This window comes from Erigeron canadensis, chromosome 9 (assembly GCF_010389155.1).
Source record: "Erigeron canadensis isolate Cc75 chromosome 9, C_canadensis_v1, whole genome shotgun sequence".
Classification (NCBI taxonomy): Eukaryota; Viridiplantae; Streptophyta; class Magnoliopsida; order Asterales; family Asteraceae; genus Erigeron; species Erigeron canadensis.
The window spans coordinates 33435382-33453477 of record NC_057769.1 but is presented as its reverse complement, the minus strand read 5'-3'; the positions used below and the strand labels follow the sequence as shown (position 1 = coordinate 33453477).

Below are 18096 nucleotides of genomic sequence, written 5' to 3'. Positions count from 1 at the left end.
TTTATTAATCACAATGTATATATATTGATTCCACGTAATTATAAATTAATAGTTATTAAAAATTTTCAACTTTTAAGATTTTTTAGTAAAAAATAATCGATTATAACTTCTTCTTTTTTAACTTAAATTTATAGTGAGATTGTCTTTAAATATCCTCGTTGAACCTTGGGGTTGAGACTTTGTTTTTTCATATTTCTAACTATTTTTAATGCACACGAAGAAGGAATGTTTCTCGAAACTTTTTTTGTTATATATTTTTTTGGAAACATAAAGGTCATAGGTAAAAGCCATTTACATCAATAAATTATCAATTTTTCGATATAATATTATCTCATTAGATTAAAATATTTCGGTCTCAACATTATTAATCTATAGAGGTTTAATCCAAGAATTTCACCTATGACTATGAAATACGAATGCCCCCGACTGTCTTTGTTAATCATTACTCGGATCCCGAAGGCCAACGTCATAGGACTAAAATCCTATGAGATTCAGTCCTGCGTCGCTCAGATTCATCCCTCCTTCCCAAATACACATCCTAAATTGTTTTCTTTCTTTCTAAGGGCATCACAGACCTGTAACTGCCTAAAACTTCTGTGGCCTAAAAGGCCATAGTCCCTTTAAGAAGTTGGTCGTGGAGGGATACCTCCACATAGCTAGTTAGCAGGTAGAATGGTACCCTCGCAATACGACCGCGGTGGCATAGGGTGGTGGAGGCGATTCGCAATGCAACCGTGGTGGCACAGGGTGGTCACGACGACTGGTGGTGATAGTAGCGACCGGTAGTGGTGATGGAGGCGTCGAGCGGTGTAGGTAATTAATGTAAAAATAATTGATGTAAAATAGGTTAGTAAAGCTTTTTAAGAAAAATAAGGGACAAATGGTTTAACTAATTAGTTCATTATGAGGAGAAAAGTAATATTGCATATCCAAAAAGTTTAAGAGGCGGTTAGTATTTATATTTATATACTAAACATAGAGTTATTGTTTAAACATAAAATTGATATTTTTCTTTATTTTTCCAGATGTTGACCACATCAAAACGTATCATCAATTTCTTAATCCTGCTAGCCTAAAAATGTGACCAACTTTTTCTGTTAGTAATGTCTCTTCTTCTTCCTGTGTTTCCCAATCTCAAACAAAGCGCAATTTCTCTTCTGCTTTTTCTTCTTTTAATTCTTCCCATTCTCCTTATTTTCAGCATTGCCGGTAGAGGATGATAGAATTGGAATAGCCTCCCACTTTTGTTTTAATTTCCTTACAAAAATTCACGTTTCTTTTTAACTTGATAATAGTTTAATTTGCTTATAAATATAGAAAGGCAGATTCAACTACGTACTTATAAATACATAACTAGTAGTATATTAAATTCGAGTTTATATTAATAGTTATGTCTCTTTAATTAGTTGGATTCAATATCATTGTAATATTTATGTCTTTGTAATCAATTGAATTCGCCGTTCAATCGGTAATTACATATTATGCTAACTACGATTGAAAATTCATGTTTATGATAATAGTAATGTCGATGTGATTAGTTGAAATCGCCATTTTGATCATAAATTATATATTATGCTAATAAATGAAATTCACTAATAATTTGATGATTTTTGTAGATGAAAACCACTGTTAACAACAGTGGAAAAGCATGCACTTAAGTTAGCCACTCTCAAGGGAAAAAGAGATCAAAAGTTTAGAAATTAAAGGGATGCAGAAGTTGGAGACTATTGAAGCTTCCTCCGGAAAATTTTGTACGGATAAGGAAATTGAATTTATAGATGAACTTGATTCTTGAATAATGGTTTGGTTCCTTCTCTCTTCCTAGATCCGATAAATAGAGAGAAAAGGAGATTGAAGAAATTACTGGAGAGATTGTGATGGGATAAGTTAGTGGGAAATGAGTGTGAAGTTGGTAAAACTCAAAATATATATATATTTTTTAATGCACTTGGACCGTTGATGCATAGAGAAGCAAAAAATATTGTTTTTAGTTTGTTTAAAATGTTGTATGTACATATATTTAAATGATCGAGGAATAATTATGTTATATGTCAGTAATCTAAAGTTCTAAAACAAGAATCTTGACTCAAATTTTTTTTTTTTTTATACTCTGTATAAGGTTGTATTAATTTATTACAAATTTTAATAAATAGGAAAAAATTTGATTAATTTTTAATGTGTTTTAAAAGTTTTGAGCACATTTGGTAGATTTTATTTTTCTTTTTATTGGACAATGACATCTTTACAGATTTTATTGAAAAGAAATATTTTCAAAGTACAAAGTTCATTACATTAACTGACATCTTATATTTATTTGACTCGTTAGATAAATAAAAAATTGGATATCTTATATTTATTTAACTCGTTAGATGAATAAAAAATTGATTTCTGTTGATGAAGCTTTAAAGACTTTATTTAACATTTTTTGTAAAGAATACTAATAACTAGTTTGTTAAAAAAATATATTATATAGATTTAATGTACATATGGCCCCACCTGTGAGACAAGTTTTTGACATATTTTTACTAACTTTAAATTATTGATATAAAACATCATATATACATATTCCTACTGATGAATTGAATATTTGAATATAGATATGTTACTCTAAACTAACAAAACAATAAGTAATATTTTTTGTTACTCTAAACTAACAAAACAATATGTATACATATTCCTACTGATGAATTGAGTATTTGAATATAGATATGTTACCCAAACATAATTTGAATATTTTTTGAATATAGTTGTTTCCCTATATACATAAAATTCCAATTCCGCGGTAGGAAAAGAGAGAAATTGTTGATATGTTTGGGTCTAGGCAACAGCGGGAAGGAGAAAAGCCATTACCAATAGAAGAAGTTAGTAATGTTTTTGGGCTAACGGGGGAAAAGAAAAAAATTGTTGGTATGTTTGAGTCTAGGCAATATCGGGAAGAAGAATAAACATTACCAATAGAAGAAGTTGGTGATGTTTTTGGGCTAGCAGGGGAGAAGAAATTCTTTATTATATGTTAGGCTAGGAGGAAGAGAAGCAACTAGAAATTGCTCATTTGTTTGGGTCTGGGTAAATTTTGGAAAAAGAAACTTTTGGATGTTGCTAATGTGAAATAATGTGATTTTACCGTTTCCATGATGAAGCTTTTGGATGTTGCTTACTTGCCTTTTTTTTTTTTTTTTTTTTTTTTTTTTTTTTTATACTACTATATAAAAATTATACCCCTATATAAAAATTATACCCCTAGGTTGAAAAGTTTACATTTTTTAGACATGCAAAATTACCATTTTACCCTTAATTAGTTATATACATCATCATTTCATTATTATCTTTTAAAAGATATTTACTAATCACTATTCCTTAAAAATAAATGTTTGTATCAGTTACATATTACACTTGACGCCACCGCCAATAATAGTCACCCGCCATCACCATCTGTCAACGCCATAACATTGAGACCACTGTCATCGCCGCCGCATTGCGCGGATACGATGCTCGTATCAGTTAGTAGTAACTACCAATTAGTCTTTATACCTCACTATTTGCTTCGCTTGGCTTATTTTGTACTTTTTGTTTAAATTCCACCATTTGTTTTAACGAAGAGATAATATTTGTACTTTTCGTTTAAAACCAACTGGGTTGGATCAGTGGTTGGAGCTCATGCTTCTGGAAACAGAGGTCATGGGTTCGATCCTTATGCCCAGCAAGGCTGGAGGTCCTTTTCTACCTATGGTAGAACCTGGAAGCAGCCTCTCTACCTTTGGTAAGGGTAAGGCTGTCTACATATCAACCTCCCCCATACACTGTCGAAGACGGTATTGAGACCCAACCCCGTGGAAGACGGCATTGGGAGTTACTTACTTACTATAATATTTGGATCTTTTTATCATTTTCGAATCCTATTTTTATATCATATATAAATATAAATGTTGGCATACCTCGAAGTTTAGCTTGCTTGGATTTCTTATGCTCCCTTTTCTTACTTTTGGGCTTTGTCTGGAAAGAAGGGAAAGTAATTGAAGAATCTTCAAATCTTTGAAAAAAGTCACAAGCGTTTTTCGGTGACCTACTCACAACTATAATATATACACGAGTCAAGATATTGATTTTTCTTTGGTATTACTACTGGTAGTAAAGATTTATGCTGATTCTTGTGGAGTTTTCATATGGCAATTGTCACCGAACATCGTGTCTTCGAATGTGATATCGGGTCTTTGAATGTGATAATACCTTGATATATGCCTGTCAAACACCATCAACCAAGGTGAAACTAATGAATAATTCTGAAATCTCTCTGATACTTTTTTGCTGCTCCATTGTATCATGGTAAGTGACAATGTTTGCTTGTAGCACGAAAATAGAGGAATTCGACACTAACACAAAACATGAAGCCCTTAAACACACCTGGATTCGTATCCAAAACATGAAACAACCAAAGAGTAGAGGAGTAATGTAGCCCTTAAACACACTCACACCGAATTTTTCTTACTTATGCTGGCTTTTGATTAAAACGACCCGTTTAAAAGGAAACATGGAAGCATTCATTGGTGGGAAGATGGACATTTTGATTAAACTTTCCAGTTTCTACTGCAATATGCCTGAAGATCTGGAATATTGTTATATATACATCTTTTTAGTGAATCATCAGTTTCTCGGTTCAATGGTTTGATGTATACGATTGCCTTTTGACACAATAGTCGTTATTAAAGAACTCCGTCTATGATAGCGAGGCCACTATGTTAGACCAATTTTGGAATAAAGGTCGACTCATGATTTTACCCTTGAGAATAATAGAAATCGGAACGATGAAAACTTGCAACACACATAGATATACAGAAAACCATCAACCAAGCAAATCAACAAACACAAGAGAAAGGCAATCATCCAAAAAAGTATAAATAAGACTAGAAACCAACCACATCGTTATGTTAAACGTGACCTGTACAAAGCTTCAAATACGTCATTCTGAAGGGGGCGATGATGCTTGTCAAACTAGAAACCATGCATCTTTTTCTATACGGTTTCTCCTCCAAAACCTAGACCATCTACCTATGTCTGTCTTAACAGGTATCCAACACATTCAACCTCCATCGCCATCGCCACCACGACTACCAAAATCACCAGTTACCATCCACGACCACCTGTGTCACGACCTCTGTACATCCACCGCCTAGCCTGATAATTACATATTCACAAGCTTATATACCTGTTCTGGGCAAGATCCTTTAACTTAGGAAAGATGAAACGACCCCTGGCCTTCTGTTATTGCATATAAGAGCTTTTCCTTCATTGTTTCCTGCAAAAAAAAAAGCAGTAGTTTAAACTTGTATACATTATATCAAAGTTGCTCTTTTAAACACGCCCATAATCTACTACCCAATGATTCATTTCAATTGAATATATCTGAGTACCTTATCTATGGCGATCATAAGCTTCTTATAATCATTTCTTTATGATTTTGTACACAGAACATCTTTTTTTTATTGTTGATTTGGTTATGTTATATATTTTTTTTAAAAACAGGACAACTGTCATTTATTTAATGCTAACCTCAAAATTGTTTTTTCACATTTTATATGATATCGTAATAATACAGAATGACAATCATATTTAACACGTTAATTATTAATAAAACATCCTACTGACTTATTACCCAACCCGCCCATTATCACCTATATGAATATGCACCAGCAAGAGGCTCATTTCCCATATAGTACTTGAATTCTCTACAAAATCAGCTCTTCAAACACAAAATCTCTCATGATTTGCTACCCAAATATTCATTTTTATCCATCAAAATATATAATTTTCACCAATAATGTATATAAATACCCTCAAGAAAAAGATGTTAATATTATACTAAGCTAGCGAAGAAGATATATTTTTAACCTTTGAAGAGTATGGAGGCAATTTGAGATAATTAGCACATGTCATCACGCTGGGGAGGTCAGCATCCGCCACTTTATCACAATGCTGTCAAGAAACAGAAACACAAAAACCCCTTTGAGAATGACGACATTTCCTGTACCTCTTAAAAAATTCACTGCGAAAAGAAAGAAAATTACAATACAAACCTTGCGCACGATAGTGAGTTTTGGGTTAAGCGATGCCAAACCACCAAGAGGAAGCCGTGCGGCACCAGTCACAAACTTCACAAAAGCTTTTTGTTGCTCCTGGTCAAATTCTTGCATGATGTCTAGAAACTGCATTTTTGTTAAAAAAGGTATTCGGTTTAAATTGGACTAAACCTAGAAATAATAACCAGTAGACGTTCTATATGTTCAGTTGTTCATGAGCAGAGAGACACTAACATGTATAATAGGAGGACTGCTGGCAGTATATCCATGATCAAACTTAATGAGATCTGAAAGCTGGTTCGCCTGTCGAAAGAAGTGATGATTAGCATCTCAGACTATAATTTCAATCTTGCTAACAAAGTTGACTAACACATACATTCCAAGTTTCACTTTCTCCACATAGAAGACGTTCAAGTTCCTCGTCAGTGAATATCTGAAGATGGTTTATTGGAAAAACCTGAACAATAAAAATATAAAATGGTTCAGCAATTTTTTTACAATTAAAGAAGCCGGATGTAACAGCTTATAAAACTGTTAAAAAATATCTATAACTATAAAAAGATCCCTTCTGATAATGACCAACTAAAACTGCAACCCTGTTTCAGAAATAAACAATACATAAGCATTTAAAACCAAAAAAAAAGGACCTGATTAAATCCTGATTTAAAAGCATCCATTTGTTTAGAGATTCCAGAATTTATTGTGGCATCGACCACAAGTTCAATGTATTCCTCCAAATTTGTTGTATTCACCTGGCAAATTAAACAAAAACTTGATTATTTTCGACATAACAGATGATGAGTGAAAAGATGGTGATAACAATAAATCCCTAACCATTTCTTTATCAGGCCCAGATACAAGCATGAAATCTGGATAACCAGGAAGAGTAAAATCCAGGTGCAAATCCTCGATTTTTGTATCTCGGAAGCATGGATCATGATTAACAGCTGAACTCTGTCCAATTAATTCTAAATACTTTCTCCTCTCAACAAGAGCCCGAAACTCGATAAGGGTCTTACCCAAAACAGGGTCAAATGACTGGATGTCATACATAGTGAGTTCCTGCAAAGTAATATTATATACAGTTTATTATAACCAGCATTATATTATAATCTGATTGAGGGATGTTTATCAGGATGAAACTTGAAGGACCACACTGAACCAGGACTACAGTGGAAAGTTGGGGTATACGGAAACCGTAAACCATCCCATTGAACCAAATTAAAAACGTAAATTTAAAAAATACCAAACCAAAAAACATTTTCTGAAAACCTCCAAATCTGATAACCAGACAATATAAAGTTAGCCACTCATGACTCAACCCAGTCCTGGTTAGATTCTTCTATTATGCCAGCTGACCAGAGCTAAAATGAACCGTGAACAGGTTCTTTAAAGGTATCATAAAACAAGAACTAGCCGAACATAGTCAGCTAACCCAAGTTGAGTTCTTTGGTTTTGTCAACCCAGCCCATTTTTGCCAATGCCTATCAGCTAGAAACCATACCTGTCCAAGGATTAGTCTATAGAAAGCTTTGGAGAAGGGGAGATCCAAAATCCGTCCATCATGAATAGCCTTTGCCACAATCTGGCCCAGAAGAACAAATTTTCTTTTCACCTCTGAGAAATCCATACCACTTGAGACACTAATGGATTGACACCATGGGCACGGAAAGAGCCCAAATGGAGATGCAACAAGCACAGAATCAGGGTTTCCTAAGCATTCAAATAAAGCCCCCGAGACATTGTCTCCCCGCCACATCCTGAGGCCTGGCTTTTGAAACTCATTACTTACCAGAGTAAAGAACTCCATTGTCGGGCCAAGTCCTGTACCAACTTCTTCATCATATTTCACCTCAAGAACGACTTTCTGATTGGCATTTAGATCCATCATTTTGGCAGCTGACTCGAGAATCTTATGTCTATAAACCAAAAACTTTTTCCGAGCCATAGAAGCATCACTTTGGATACGTGAGGATGAGCCTGATGATACCAGGGGTTGACCCTGATGCTTACCTAGTGCCACCAACCGGAAGTACTTGCATCTAGCCTCAAAACTAAATAAGAAAGGGCATGATGTCATTAATTGTTTACACCATGATGGCATTCCACCAGTAGAGATGGCTAATGGGTCCCGCATCTGCTGCTCTAGCTTTTCTGTTAACCTACTATTTACAAACTCATTCTTCAGAACGCCCAGAATACCCACACCTGTCGCTTTTACACCATCTAAGTCACTAATTCTGCCTTCAGCAAAAGCTGATATATTTTCGTTAGACATGATATGGAACCTAAACCTGTTCACAGCTTCCAAAGTTCTCAGCAAAAACAACAAATCATGACAGGGAGTTGACTTTACCACTGCTGAACCAATTTCAGAAAAAAGCATGTGTGAATAAAACGGGGCACATAATGTAGGCTTTTCCAAGGAAGCTGACAAACATGCATGACAGCCAAGAAGCAAGGAGCTACTTTTTTCTAAATTTGATGCTTTTTTGTATGCTACTTTATGTATTTGATTCCATAAGGTTGCATGACTGATAGTGTCATATTCTGCTTTGTGATGTCGAAGTATGGCTTGATATATGGTCAACTCCCGATCCATCAGCTTTCCTTCGAGATAAAACAATAGTTGACCGTCATTTATACTGGCTTCAGGGTGCTCACTGCTGATGCTGCTATCTTTTTGTGAAGCTTGTTGGTCAATCTCCATGCTACTATCTTTTTGTGAAGCATGTTGGTCAATCTCCATGGAGTCCTAAAATAAGAACACCAACTTTATAAACAAACACCTAATTAATGCTGAAAGAAGTATTATAGGGTGTTTGGATGTGTATTTTGAAACTGATAATGTAATATCAGATTAATCAGTTGTAATATATAGCTATGTCAGTGCATTGTTTCGATGTGCTTATGCGGTATGATATTGTGAAGCAAAATTCTAACTTTTTGATTAATTCAGGATAAAATAACCAAAAAAATATGGATAGCTTAATGTACACCATTAAAATATCCAAACTTAAAATATATCAGTTCGCTTTAATCAATTTACTAAATTTTATGTTCTTTTAGATCAAATATTTTAATATTAACAATAAATTAGTTCAAAGTGAATAAACAAGGGAGAGTAAAGAAGCATATCTAGTTTCACATCAGGTATCACACTGAGTATATGACCATTTAAATAATTAGGTGATTAAAATCATTTTATCCAAGAACAGAAAACAGACTATTGTGACTTCAAGTCACAGATCATATGACCATTTTCATATTGCACATCCGAATACATCCTTCCTATTATGCTATTGATGCAGAGACGTAGAAAACATAACTAATTTGGTAAAGTTAGTAAATCAAACATGAAAGAATGCACTTACAGTTCGAACTTCATTCCCACTTGATGATTCAGAACTAGTCTGTCCGACATTGTGGCGACTTGTATCCGACGGTGATTGAGCACTGGAGCCATCTTCATCTGCCACCTTCATGGGTGGACTTGTATCTTTGTTATTGTTTGAACAAACCTTAGGCCATAAGAACTTTTCAATTGCATCAAAATGTGAAAACGGGTCAACGTTTTGAACATCTCCCGAGTAGTCACTTAATGTCAACTCTCCCTCTTCCTTCTCAAACAAAACTTTCAGACAAGGATAAGTGGTACCACGCTTATACGGAACAGTAGCATACGAATTTCTCTGTTTGGATACACTATTCAATACTACGGGAAAATCTTCGACAGAAGATAACGCACTTTGTAATTTTAAAATAAATTCAGATAATGAAAAGTTTGACCAAAAAAGTCTCCCAAAAGTCTCCAGTCTTCTTTCTGCAATGCAGGGTTGAATTTTTGACCCACTATTGACGGCATTTCTTCCAGAACATTCACCGCTAGATAAATAACTAAACAACGACCCGGTAATTCCGCTTTCAACAAATTCAAAAGTAGAAATCACATCTCCCCCATTTAGATGTGACATAATTTGATGCAAGACACGTTCATACTCTTCTTCAACCATCCCATCAGTCATCATTGAAGCTAATTCAGCAGATAAAGATTTAAGCTTTTCCAGGATAGCAGTTGTTGCATTCGCAGAGGTGGTCGAGTTTGTCTCGAAGTAATTAGTTCTTATGTGTTTTGCAAGAGTTTGAACACAATCCTTTTCCAACTTACAAGCACGTGATTCTGAAGTTGATGCTAACGAGCAAATGTCAAAAGAAGAGCATAAGCATGTTCTTATAGTTGAATTATTCGATAGATGAATGTCGTTGAACATTGTAAACATAAACTGTGAACCCTTCTCTGGAGATATAAGTGCATCAATGGCAAAAAGAACTCCTTCCTTTACAAAGGGTCCCACGAATACATCAGAAGTTTTTTTAAGGATGGTCTCAGAAATACTAAGGGCAAGCAGAAGAATATGTTGATCCTTACGAGTGAACACACCAGCCAAAAACCTGCACGATAAAAATTATCAACTTACATTCTCAACCTAAACCTCCCAGATGGCCATATAGACGGGTCAGACAATATGGGTGACGGGTCAAAAATGGTAGTTCGTAGTGTGTTTCGAAACAGGTTGTCCCGACCCACTAACATATTTCTTATCCTATTTTGTTCTTTAAGTTATTAGATAACTAATATGCTAAATAGCCCATCAAAAAAAGGTTAAATACAATTAAAGAAACTGTTAATATAAGGGAATAGTGAATATAAAGTTGTCCCACACCTAAGCTGCTTAGGTGTGGAACCCCTCACATACTTGTATAATGAATATATGATTGGTCCCCCATATTTTTGATGAATTAAATATTAGTATGTGAGGTTCCACACCTAGGCTTAGGTGTGGGAACACTGGAACAGCCTTATATTCCCATCCTATATATATATAGAAAGTTATAAAAATGATCTAAAAATGATTAAGAACGCAATTTCGGAGTCTTTGCGCATTAAAATACGCTTAAATTGACTTTTGTTCTGTCTGGTGCCTATTTGACCCGTTAATCATCTGACCCATCATTAAAAACATAAAGCAAAATAAGCCCATTGATAGATAGATTGGTTGAATTTACTGTCTCTACTAAAAAGTAATATAGAGAAGTTGAGAATTTAAGATTAGTTAACCTTGAAATGTTGTTTTGCTTTAGCAAATCAAGAAGCGTATCAGGGTTGCTGTAATAAACTAACTTGTCGATAACAGATAGGCATCCATAACATACATGTAAATCTACACCTGAATCAACAACCTGTTTGGGGATGAGAAAAGGAGAAGGATTAAGAAAAGTGCATCTTCGTAGGGGCGTTCATAACGTCGAACTGAACCAAGACAAGACCGGATCAGATTAGTATGCTCTTGTTGTAGAGTTTTGAAAATTAGGTTCTTGGTTCAGGATATTTTAAAAAGTAAGTTCTCGGTCCGGATCAAAACTTGAACCAAACCGGACTTTTAGACCAGTCCGGTTCACTATTCGATTATTTTATTACAGTTCAGTCGCAACTAGGTCCATTCCGATTTTTCACCCCTACATAACAGCAATTCTCATAGTTAACATGGAAGCACTAGAACATGATTGATAACCAACCTGGATTAAAACATGTAATAAATCATTCCCAAACTTCTGCAGAAGATCAGGATGATTCATCAAGAAAGCTGCCTTTTCTTCTGCCAATTGAACTCCGTCGTTTCTAGCTACAACAGGCAGAAGCTGAATCAACAACTTCAAGACTTCATGCACCTGAGGAAAAACACACATATGTCATTTACAAGCATGAATAACTAGATACAAATTTTTTTTTGAATATATTTTTTTTCCATTTGACCTGATTACTATGACCATCAACTGCCCGAGGGGAAGGCATTCCATGTGAAAGATCATATGTTGACAATATATCCTTCAAAATGTTGCTTATATTAAGATCAAAAAGCGTGCTCACAGCTATCATTGAACCAGAAGCAAGTTTAACAAGTAGCCCAATCAGACCCTGCATACAAGTTCAAAAGATCTGGTTAAAAATATATGATACCCAAGAAAGAAAACTTAAAAAGAACAAAATAAACATACAGTATGAACAGAATAAGATAGAGTGGTCCGGCTGTTCAAGTCTACAAGATGTGCGATCTGGTGGATCAGCCCGTGTTTACAAAGTTCATCCAACATCTCAGGGGATTGATGTACTCGTTCCACTATTTTAATTAGGCAAGTACCAACATGTTCAACAAGCTGGAAGCAAAACATTTGTCAAAGAAGTCATTAACATAATAACATGTGTGATAGAAGTCATTGAACACATTAAATTTATAATAAAATATAAAAACAGCAAACTAAGTGACAAACATCTCAACTATACCTGATTGTCTTCGTATTCCAGAAGTCTGCACAATATTGGAACTGCATCCATAAACTGCGAAAAACCTTCAGATGGAAGCTTCTTGCATATGTTCACCACCGTGGAAAGAGCAACCCTCTTTTAATTCCAAGAAAGAAACAAGATACATCATGGATGAATACAATGTATCAAAGTAAACAGCCATTCCAACAAACATGTCTCCAGGATAATAAATATGATATTCATATAATATCTTTTGTAATGTAAACCTACAGCCTTACCTGTGTACTGGTCGAAAAGAAATCGATAAAGGTAAGAACGGCCATTATTGCACCAGACTGTAAGCACGCAAGTGGCTGCTCACGTGATATTTTCTCTAATGCTTGCAAACACTGTATTAAAAAAAGAAAAGGGTTGCCTATCAGAACTCATTGTGATTAGTTTGCAGTAAGGGAGCAATATTGGTATGGGTTTTTAGCAGGACAGAATGGGAATGAGAATTATTTTTCTAAAACCAACTCTTGAATATATGCTTCCCTATTTTATAAAAACCACAGCCTCAAATTACACACTTTCTTATATCATTTCTATTCCCATTCCCTCGTTCCCTAACCCTCAATCCAAAAATATTATAATTGCCTTGCCTGTTCAGCTACATCCTCGTACTCAAAGGCCAGCAATCTCTTACATAGTACCAAAATTCCATCATGTCTAATGATAAAACTAGAGGATCGAGGATGACTGTCACATAGATAAGTTAAAGCCCTAATAGATAAAAGCATAATCTCGGGGTTACTTTCATGGCCAGCCAACTTTATAAGTATAGGGGATAACGAGTCCGCCATCAAACTCGATAAAGAACTATCTGTGCAAAAAGATAATATTTCACAGAGTTCTCTAAGGGCATCCTGTTGTTCAGACTCCTCAGTTTGTTCATTCAAATTTGATAATACCCTCTTGAATTTCACTTGATCCCCCGATAACCTCTGCCTTTGGTAATCAGCCATCTCTCGTCTATTCCTTCTTTGTTCTACATCACCCATTTCATCAGAATCACATGACCCATATGCAGAATTATTATCTTCATGTGTATCAGAAGCAGACGACGATTCTTCCATTTCTTGATCAGGGGTTTGATTTGCAGTGGACGTACTTGTGGTTTCTACTGGTGACGTCGATGAACTTGGCCTGAACTCCAACGAACTACATGCCCTCTTATCTGCAGGCAACTCCTCAGGAGAGTCTGCTCGTTTTTGCCCCCGGTTTCCCATCTAGATTCCACTACAAAATTCAACACAACTATACATCAGCTCTCAAATCAAACATCATAACAACACAACCATTTACCCATTTACCAACACACACACACACACATATATCCTTATCATTATCATTAAGATAAATAAAAAAATCCTTTACATATTACATGAGCATTAATCATACACACACTAGAAATCACCAAAATTATAACAAAAATACACTTTAATACTTACACAAACATATTTTTTGCCTGCGCGATTGACGTGTGTACATATATGATTATTAAAAAAAAGTAAAAAAATTTATTTACAAATTTCTTGATCATTAGTCATAAACATAACAAAAAACACAAAAACAATAACAGAACACACTATAAAAAAAACATATATATATATATATTCCTTAATCATCAGTCACAGGAAAAAAAACCACAATAATTACACCAGAAAACACTTCAATAATTAAACACATATATACATCTATATAAATTTCATGATCATCATTCATACACACACAATTCAACTATATCAAAAAGAGAACACTTAAACAATACTTACACAAGAAGATATAGATACAATATATCAAAATCAGATGATCGATAAGCAAAATACCAACATAAAATTATCAAAAAATAAATACGTGGGTCAATTGTATTAAGCTTAAAAAATGCGTAAACTTGAAGAAAGATTAGTTTTTTAATGATTATTAAACACAAAGAATAAAGGGTGTGAAAAATAAATTACCTTTATTATTATGGTGCGAGATGGAGATATGCAGATTAATTATTAATTAATAATAATAATAAAGTTAAAGTTGAAATTTAAGGAGGGTTTTACCCTAAAATTTTACAGTTCGAAAAAAGAGGAACAGATGATGATTATGATTGTTGAAAAACAGAGATATATATGCGAGAGCCCACAGTGTTTAATGTTTATGGATTCTATTTCCATATACCAATTCTAATTCTCATTCTATTTTTATGTACAATTTAATTTTTTGTATATGTATGGTATATATCTCATGATGTCATGACAAATATAATATAATAATAATTATTTATATTATAACAAAAATTATAAATTATTAAAAAGATATCCACGTTTTGCAACAGTAACAACGAATGGATGTGATAACAACAGCAACTATTGGTGGTAGTGATAGCGTTGAGTGGTGTAAGTTGATGTGCGTGTCATCATTGACGTAAAGGAGGTGAGAGATATATTTTATAAATAAAGGTTTAGGTGTAAATTAGTTCATTATTAGCAATTAGGTAGTTTTTTATAAATTTTTTTCCAAAAATTTGTTTCATGGTTGAATTGTTATTTCATATGTTTAATCTTCTTCCGACTATTTTTAAAATTGAGAGACTTAGAATTTTATATAGTGATGTAGATGTAGATATAAACAAATATAAATTATAAAATGTAAATATTAGATTTTGATATTAGATTTTGTAAATATTATAAATTATATAGTGATGTAGATGTAGATATAAACAAATATAATTTTATATAGTGATGAAATGTTTTAGGCATTTCAACAAATCGTTGTCAAATGTTAATAAGCAATAAAGCCCAAACCAGTTAAATCTCATTTTCGATAATGTTAGGTTTATTTTGACTCGTTAACGATTTGTGATTATAGGGGTGGATTCGATTAAAACCTAAACCTTGATTATTTGTGACAAAAAAAATTCTACTAATGTACTAATCTTTTTAGAACAGCACTCATGTACTAATTGAAGTTTAATTTTGCATTTTAACCAGTCATTAAGTTACGTAAATCATCAAAACCATTTTTTACTAAAATAAAATACTACCTGTATAGAGTTTCATAAATTACCACAACTTTTAAGTTTAAGTATAAATCAACCTTAAAAATAAAATTCATAAAACTTGTTTAGTACATGCAAATGCAATTATGCATAATAGGGGTGAGTACGGTTCGGTTCGGTTTTTGAAAATTAAAACCATTGGGTTTCGGTTTTTTCGGTTTTGGTCTATTTCGGTTCGGTTTTTCGGTTTTTAACCACTTGTGGTTTGGATCAAATTGAGCTTCAAAAGTTTATAAGTTTATACCATAAAATTACACCTTAATTAATTTCAACAAGTTTTCAAAACAATATTAGTAACAATAACACAACAATAATGACAACAAATCCATAAAAGTGAGTTGTACAAACTTCAAACAAATTTTATATATAATTATTTATATTTTTTACGCGTTGTTTAATTATACAATTATTAAAACAAATTAATTTTGTTGTGTATTTTCACTTAAAACATATAAATGATATTATTATATACACCTAAAAATGCAAATATAATAACATATTATCAAAAATTAATAATAAAATGATATAGATATAAAATAAAGTAAAAATATATATTTTTGGTTCGGTTCGGTTTTTATGGTTCGGTTTTTCATTAGAAACCAAAACTGAACCACAACTTTCGGTTTTTAAAAAACCAAAACCAATGGTTTTTGGTTTTATCGGTTTTTTGGGTTTTCGGTTCGATTTTTACTCACCCCTAATGGATAGCAATCACGTTCACCGACTGTCGGCTCTGAGTAAAATCTTACAAACATAATACTTGAAAATTAGAGTACATGTCAAATGACTTAACAATGTAGTATAGATAGATACATCAACAATTATTTACCGGTTTTCCTTTTCAATTATTGAGCAATCACTTTCATTATAACTTTTTAACCCAAACATGTTTTTATTTAAAATATAATAGTGGAAGTATAATATTTTTTTAAAAGTAGAGATTAATCAGTTAAATATACTTCAATTCAACTTGAAGTGCTTTTTATTGGACAAATTATAATAAGACGAAAAGAATGGAAATGGATATGTGATATGTACATCCGATAATAATGAAATTATATATATTTGAATATTTGATGGTACTTTAGTACTTGTAACTTTAGCATTACCTTTGATAAGCGTAATACATGTAAGTATTGTTGTTTTACTGACCAGATTATAGAATATGCTAATAAAAAGAATTTAAATACTCCGTATAATGTTAGCAATCTTGGTCATCTATACATCTATTTCATCAACTTTAGTACTTGTTAGTCAGTTTTTTCAAAAATCAATTATCTTAAAATCAAATAACGCGTTAAACAAACTAAAGCATTTAAACGATCGAATTTTTCTTATTTCATTAGAGTGATTATGTTAGTTTAATAGGTGGCAGTGTGGCACAAAACTTAGCATACACGTAAAAGTTTAGTGCTGCACTTAAAGTTACAACTTACAATATATCTGATGTTATATAAATTTTATACCAAAATACAAAATTGTGGAGTTTTGATGAAAGAATTTTTTTTTTCCCACTATGTTTTAGTGATACACAAGAATAGAAATATTTTTTAATATAAAAAGTACAAATATATAAAATATTATTAGTGTATGATGAAAATATGTCAGAAGTTATAAGGACGTTTTGACAAGAATAGTTTTAATTTTTATAAGGAACTTCGCTTCTTTCTTTACCGGGAAGGGATTCCCTCAAGCTATCATAACATGAGGGTAATCTTGACCCTTAAATGAAAATCAAAGACCAAGATTTAATTATTATCTTTAAATCTTAGCCCTTGATTTTTATTTAAGGGTCAAGATTTTTCCAACTTTACTCAAATTGAGGAACCATAAAGGGAAAAAAGTTAAAGAATATTTCAGTTTTTAAGACATGATGTATATCGGATATTTATATAAAAAGTCCACTTAAAAACAAAAAGTGATTTTTCTTGATATTTTGTTCATAATGTTTGAATAAACAAAGTGTTCACTTAGATTATCCATTTCTAATTATTATCTATATATAAATACTTTATGAGTTTATGTTAGATCTTATCATTAAATTATTGTTATAATTAGAGGTGTACAAAAAAACCGGGTTGGAACTCAAACCTGAAAACGAACCTGAACCCGAAAGTGGTCAACAACCGGGTTTGACCCAACCCGGCGGTTACAAACCGGTTTGGGTTTTCAGTTTTTATTTTCAGTTAGAGACCGGGTTGAATTCGGGTCGGATTCGGTTTTTGGTCAAAAAAACCGAGTCAAACCCGGTCAATAACCGGTCAAAGTTTGACCCCAAACCGATTCCAAACCAGGTCGGGTTGAGTCAAACCCGGTTTTGGTTCCGGTAACCAAAAAAACGGTTCGGGTTCGATTTCAGGTCAGGTTGGGTATAAACCGGTTTTTGTTCACCTCTAGTTATAATAACAAAGGTATAGATTGTTGACGTGCCGAACCATTGAATAAATTATTGGATTCAAATCTTTTGCTTTATGCTAAAAAAGTTTTGGATTACCGGTACAATACAGCCAAGTTCTCTTTATTGGAAATCTGTGTTAATAATTCAACAATATCTAATCTGAACCTGAATATATTTGCACGTATTTGTGTCTTGTTTTTCAATATCT

At 33.2% G+C, this 18096-nt stretch overlaps 1 protein-coding gene across 2 annotated transcripts; it reads right to left on the bottom strand.

Moving 5' to 3' along the window:
- Positions 1-4877: 4877 nt before the first annotated feature.
- Positions 4878-14562, bottom strand: LOC122581405 (E3 ubiquitin-protein ligase UPL4). Of its 2 annotated transcripts, none has more exons than XM_043753633.1 (17): positions 14400-14562; positions 13041-13677; positions 12678-12788; positions 12418-12534; positions 12132-12290; positions 11890-12051; positions 11652-11804; positions 11194-11315; positions 9449-10526; positions 7579-8829; positions 6909-7136; positions 6722-6826; positions 6451-6531; positions 6309-6377; positions 6072-6200; positions 5887-5970; positions 4878-5293 (listed from the first exon to the last, which is right to left on the bottom strand). In XM_043753633.1, exons 2-17 carry the CDS (start codon positions 13665-13667, stop codon positions 5228-5230), a joined length of 4542 nt encoding a protein of 1513 aa, XP_043609568.1. In that variant the 5' UTR covers positions 13668-13677; positions 14400-14562; the 3' UTR covers positions 4878-5227. The 2 variants fall into 2 exon arrangements, with proteins under 2 accessions (XP_043609568.1, XP_043609569.1); XM_043753634.1 differs by lacking the exon at positions 14400-14562 and adding an exon at positions 14214-14290.
- Between the last annotated feature and the right edge of the window lie 3534 nt (positions 14563-18096).

Bases quoted from the DNA above. Each gene is read 5' to 3' on its own strand.
- LOC122581405 (XM_043753633.1), bottom strand. From the start codon at position 13,667: ATGGGAAACCGGGGGCAAAAACGAGCAGACTCTCCTGAGGAGTTGCCT. The intron at 6,827-6,908 runs GTTAGGGATTTA...TTAATTTGCCAG, and splicing joins CTGGGCCTGATAAAGAAATG to GTGAATACAACAAATTTGGA. The intron at 6,532-6,721 runs GTCCTTTTTTTT...TTTATTGTTCAG, and splicing joins TTAAATCAGGATTTAATCAG to GTTTTTCCAATAAACCATCT.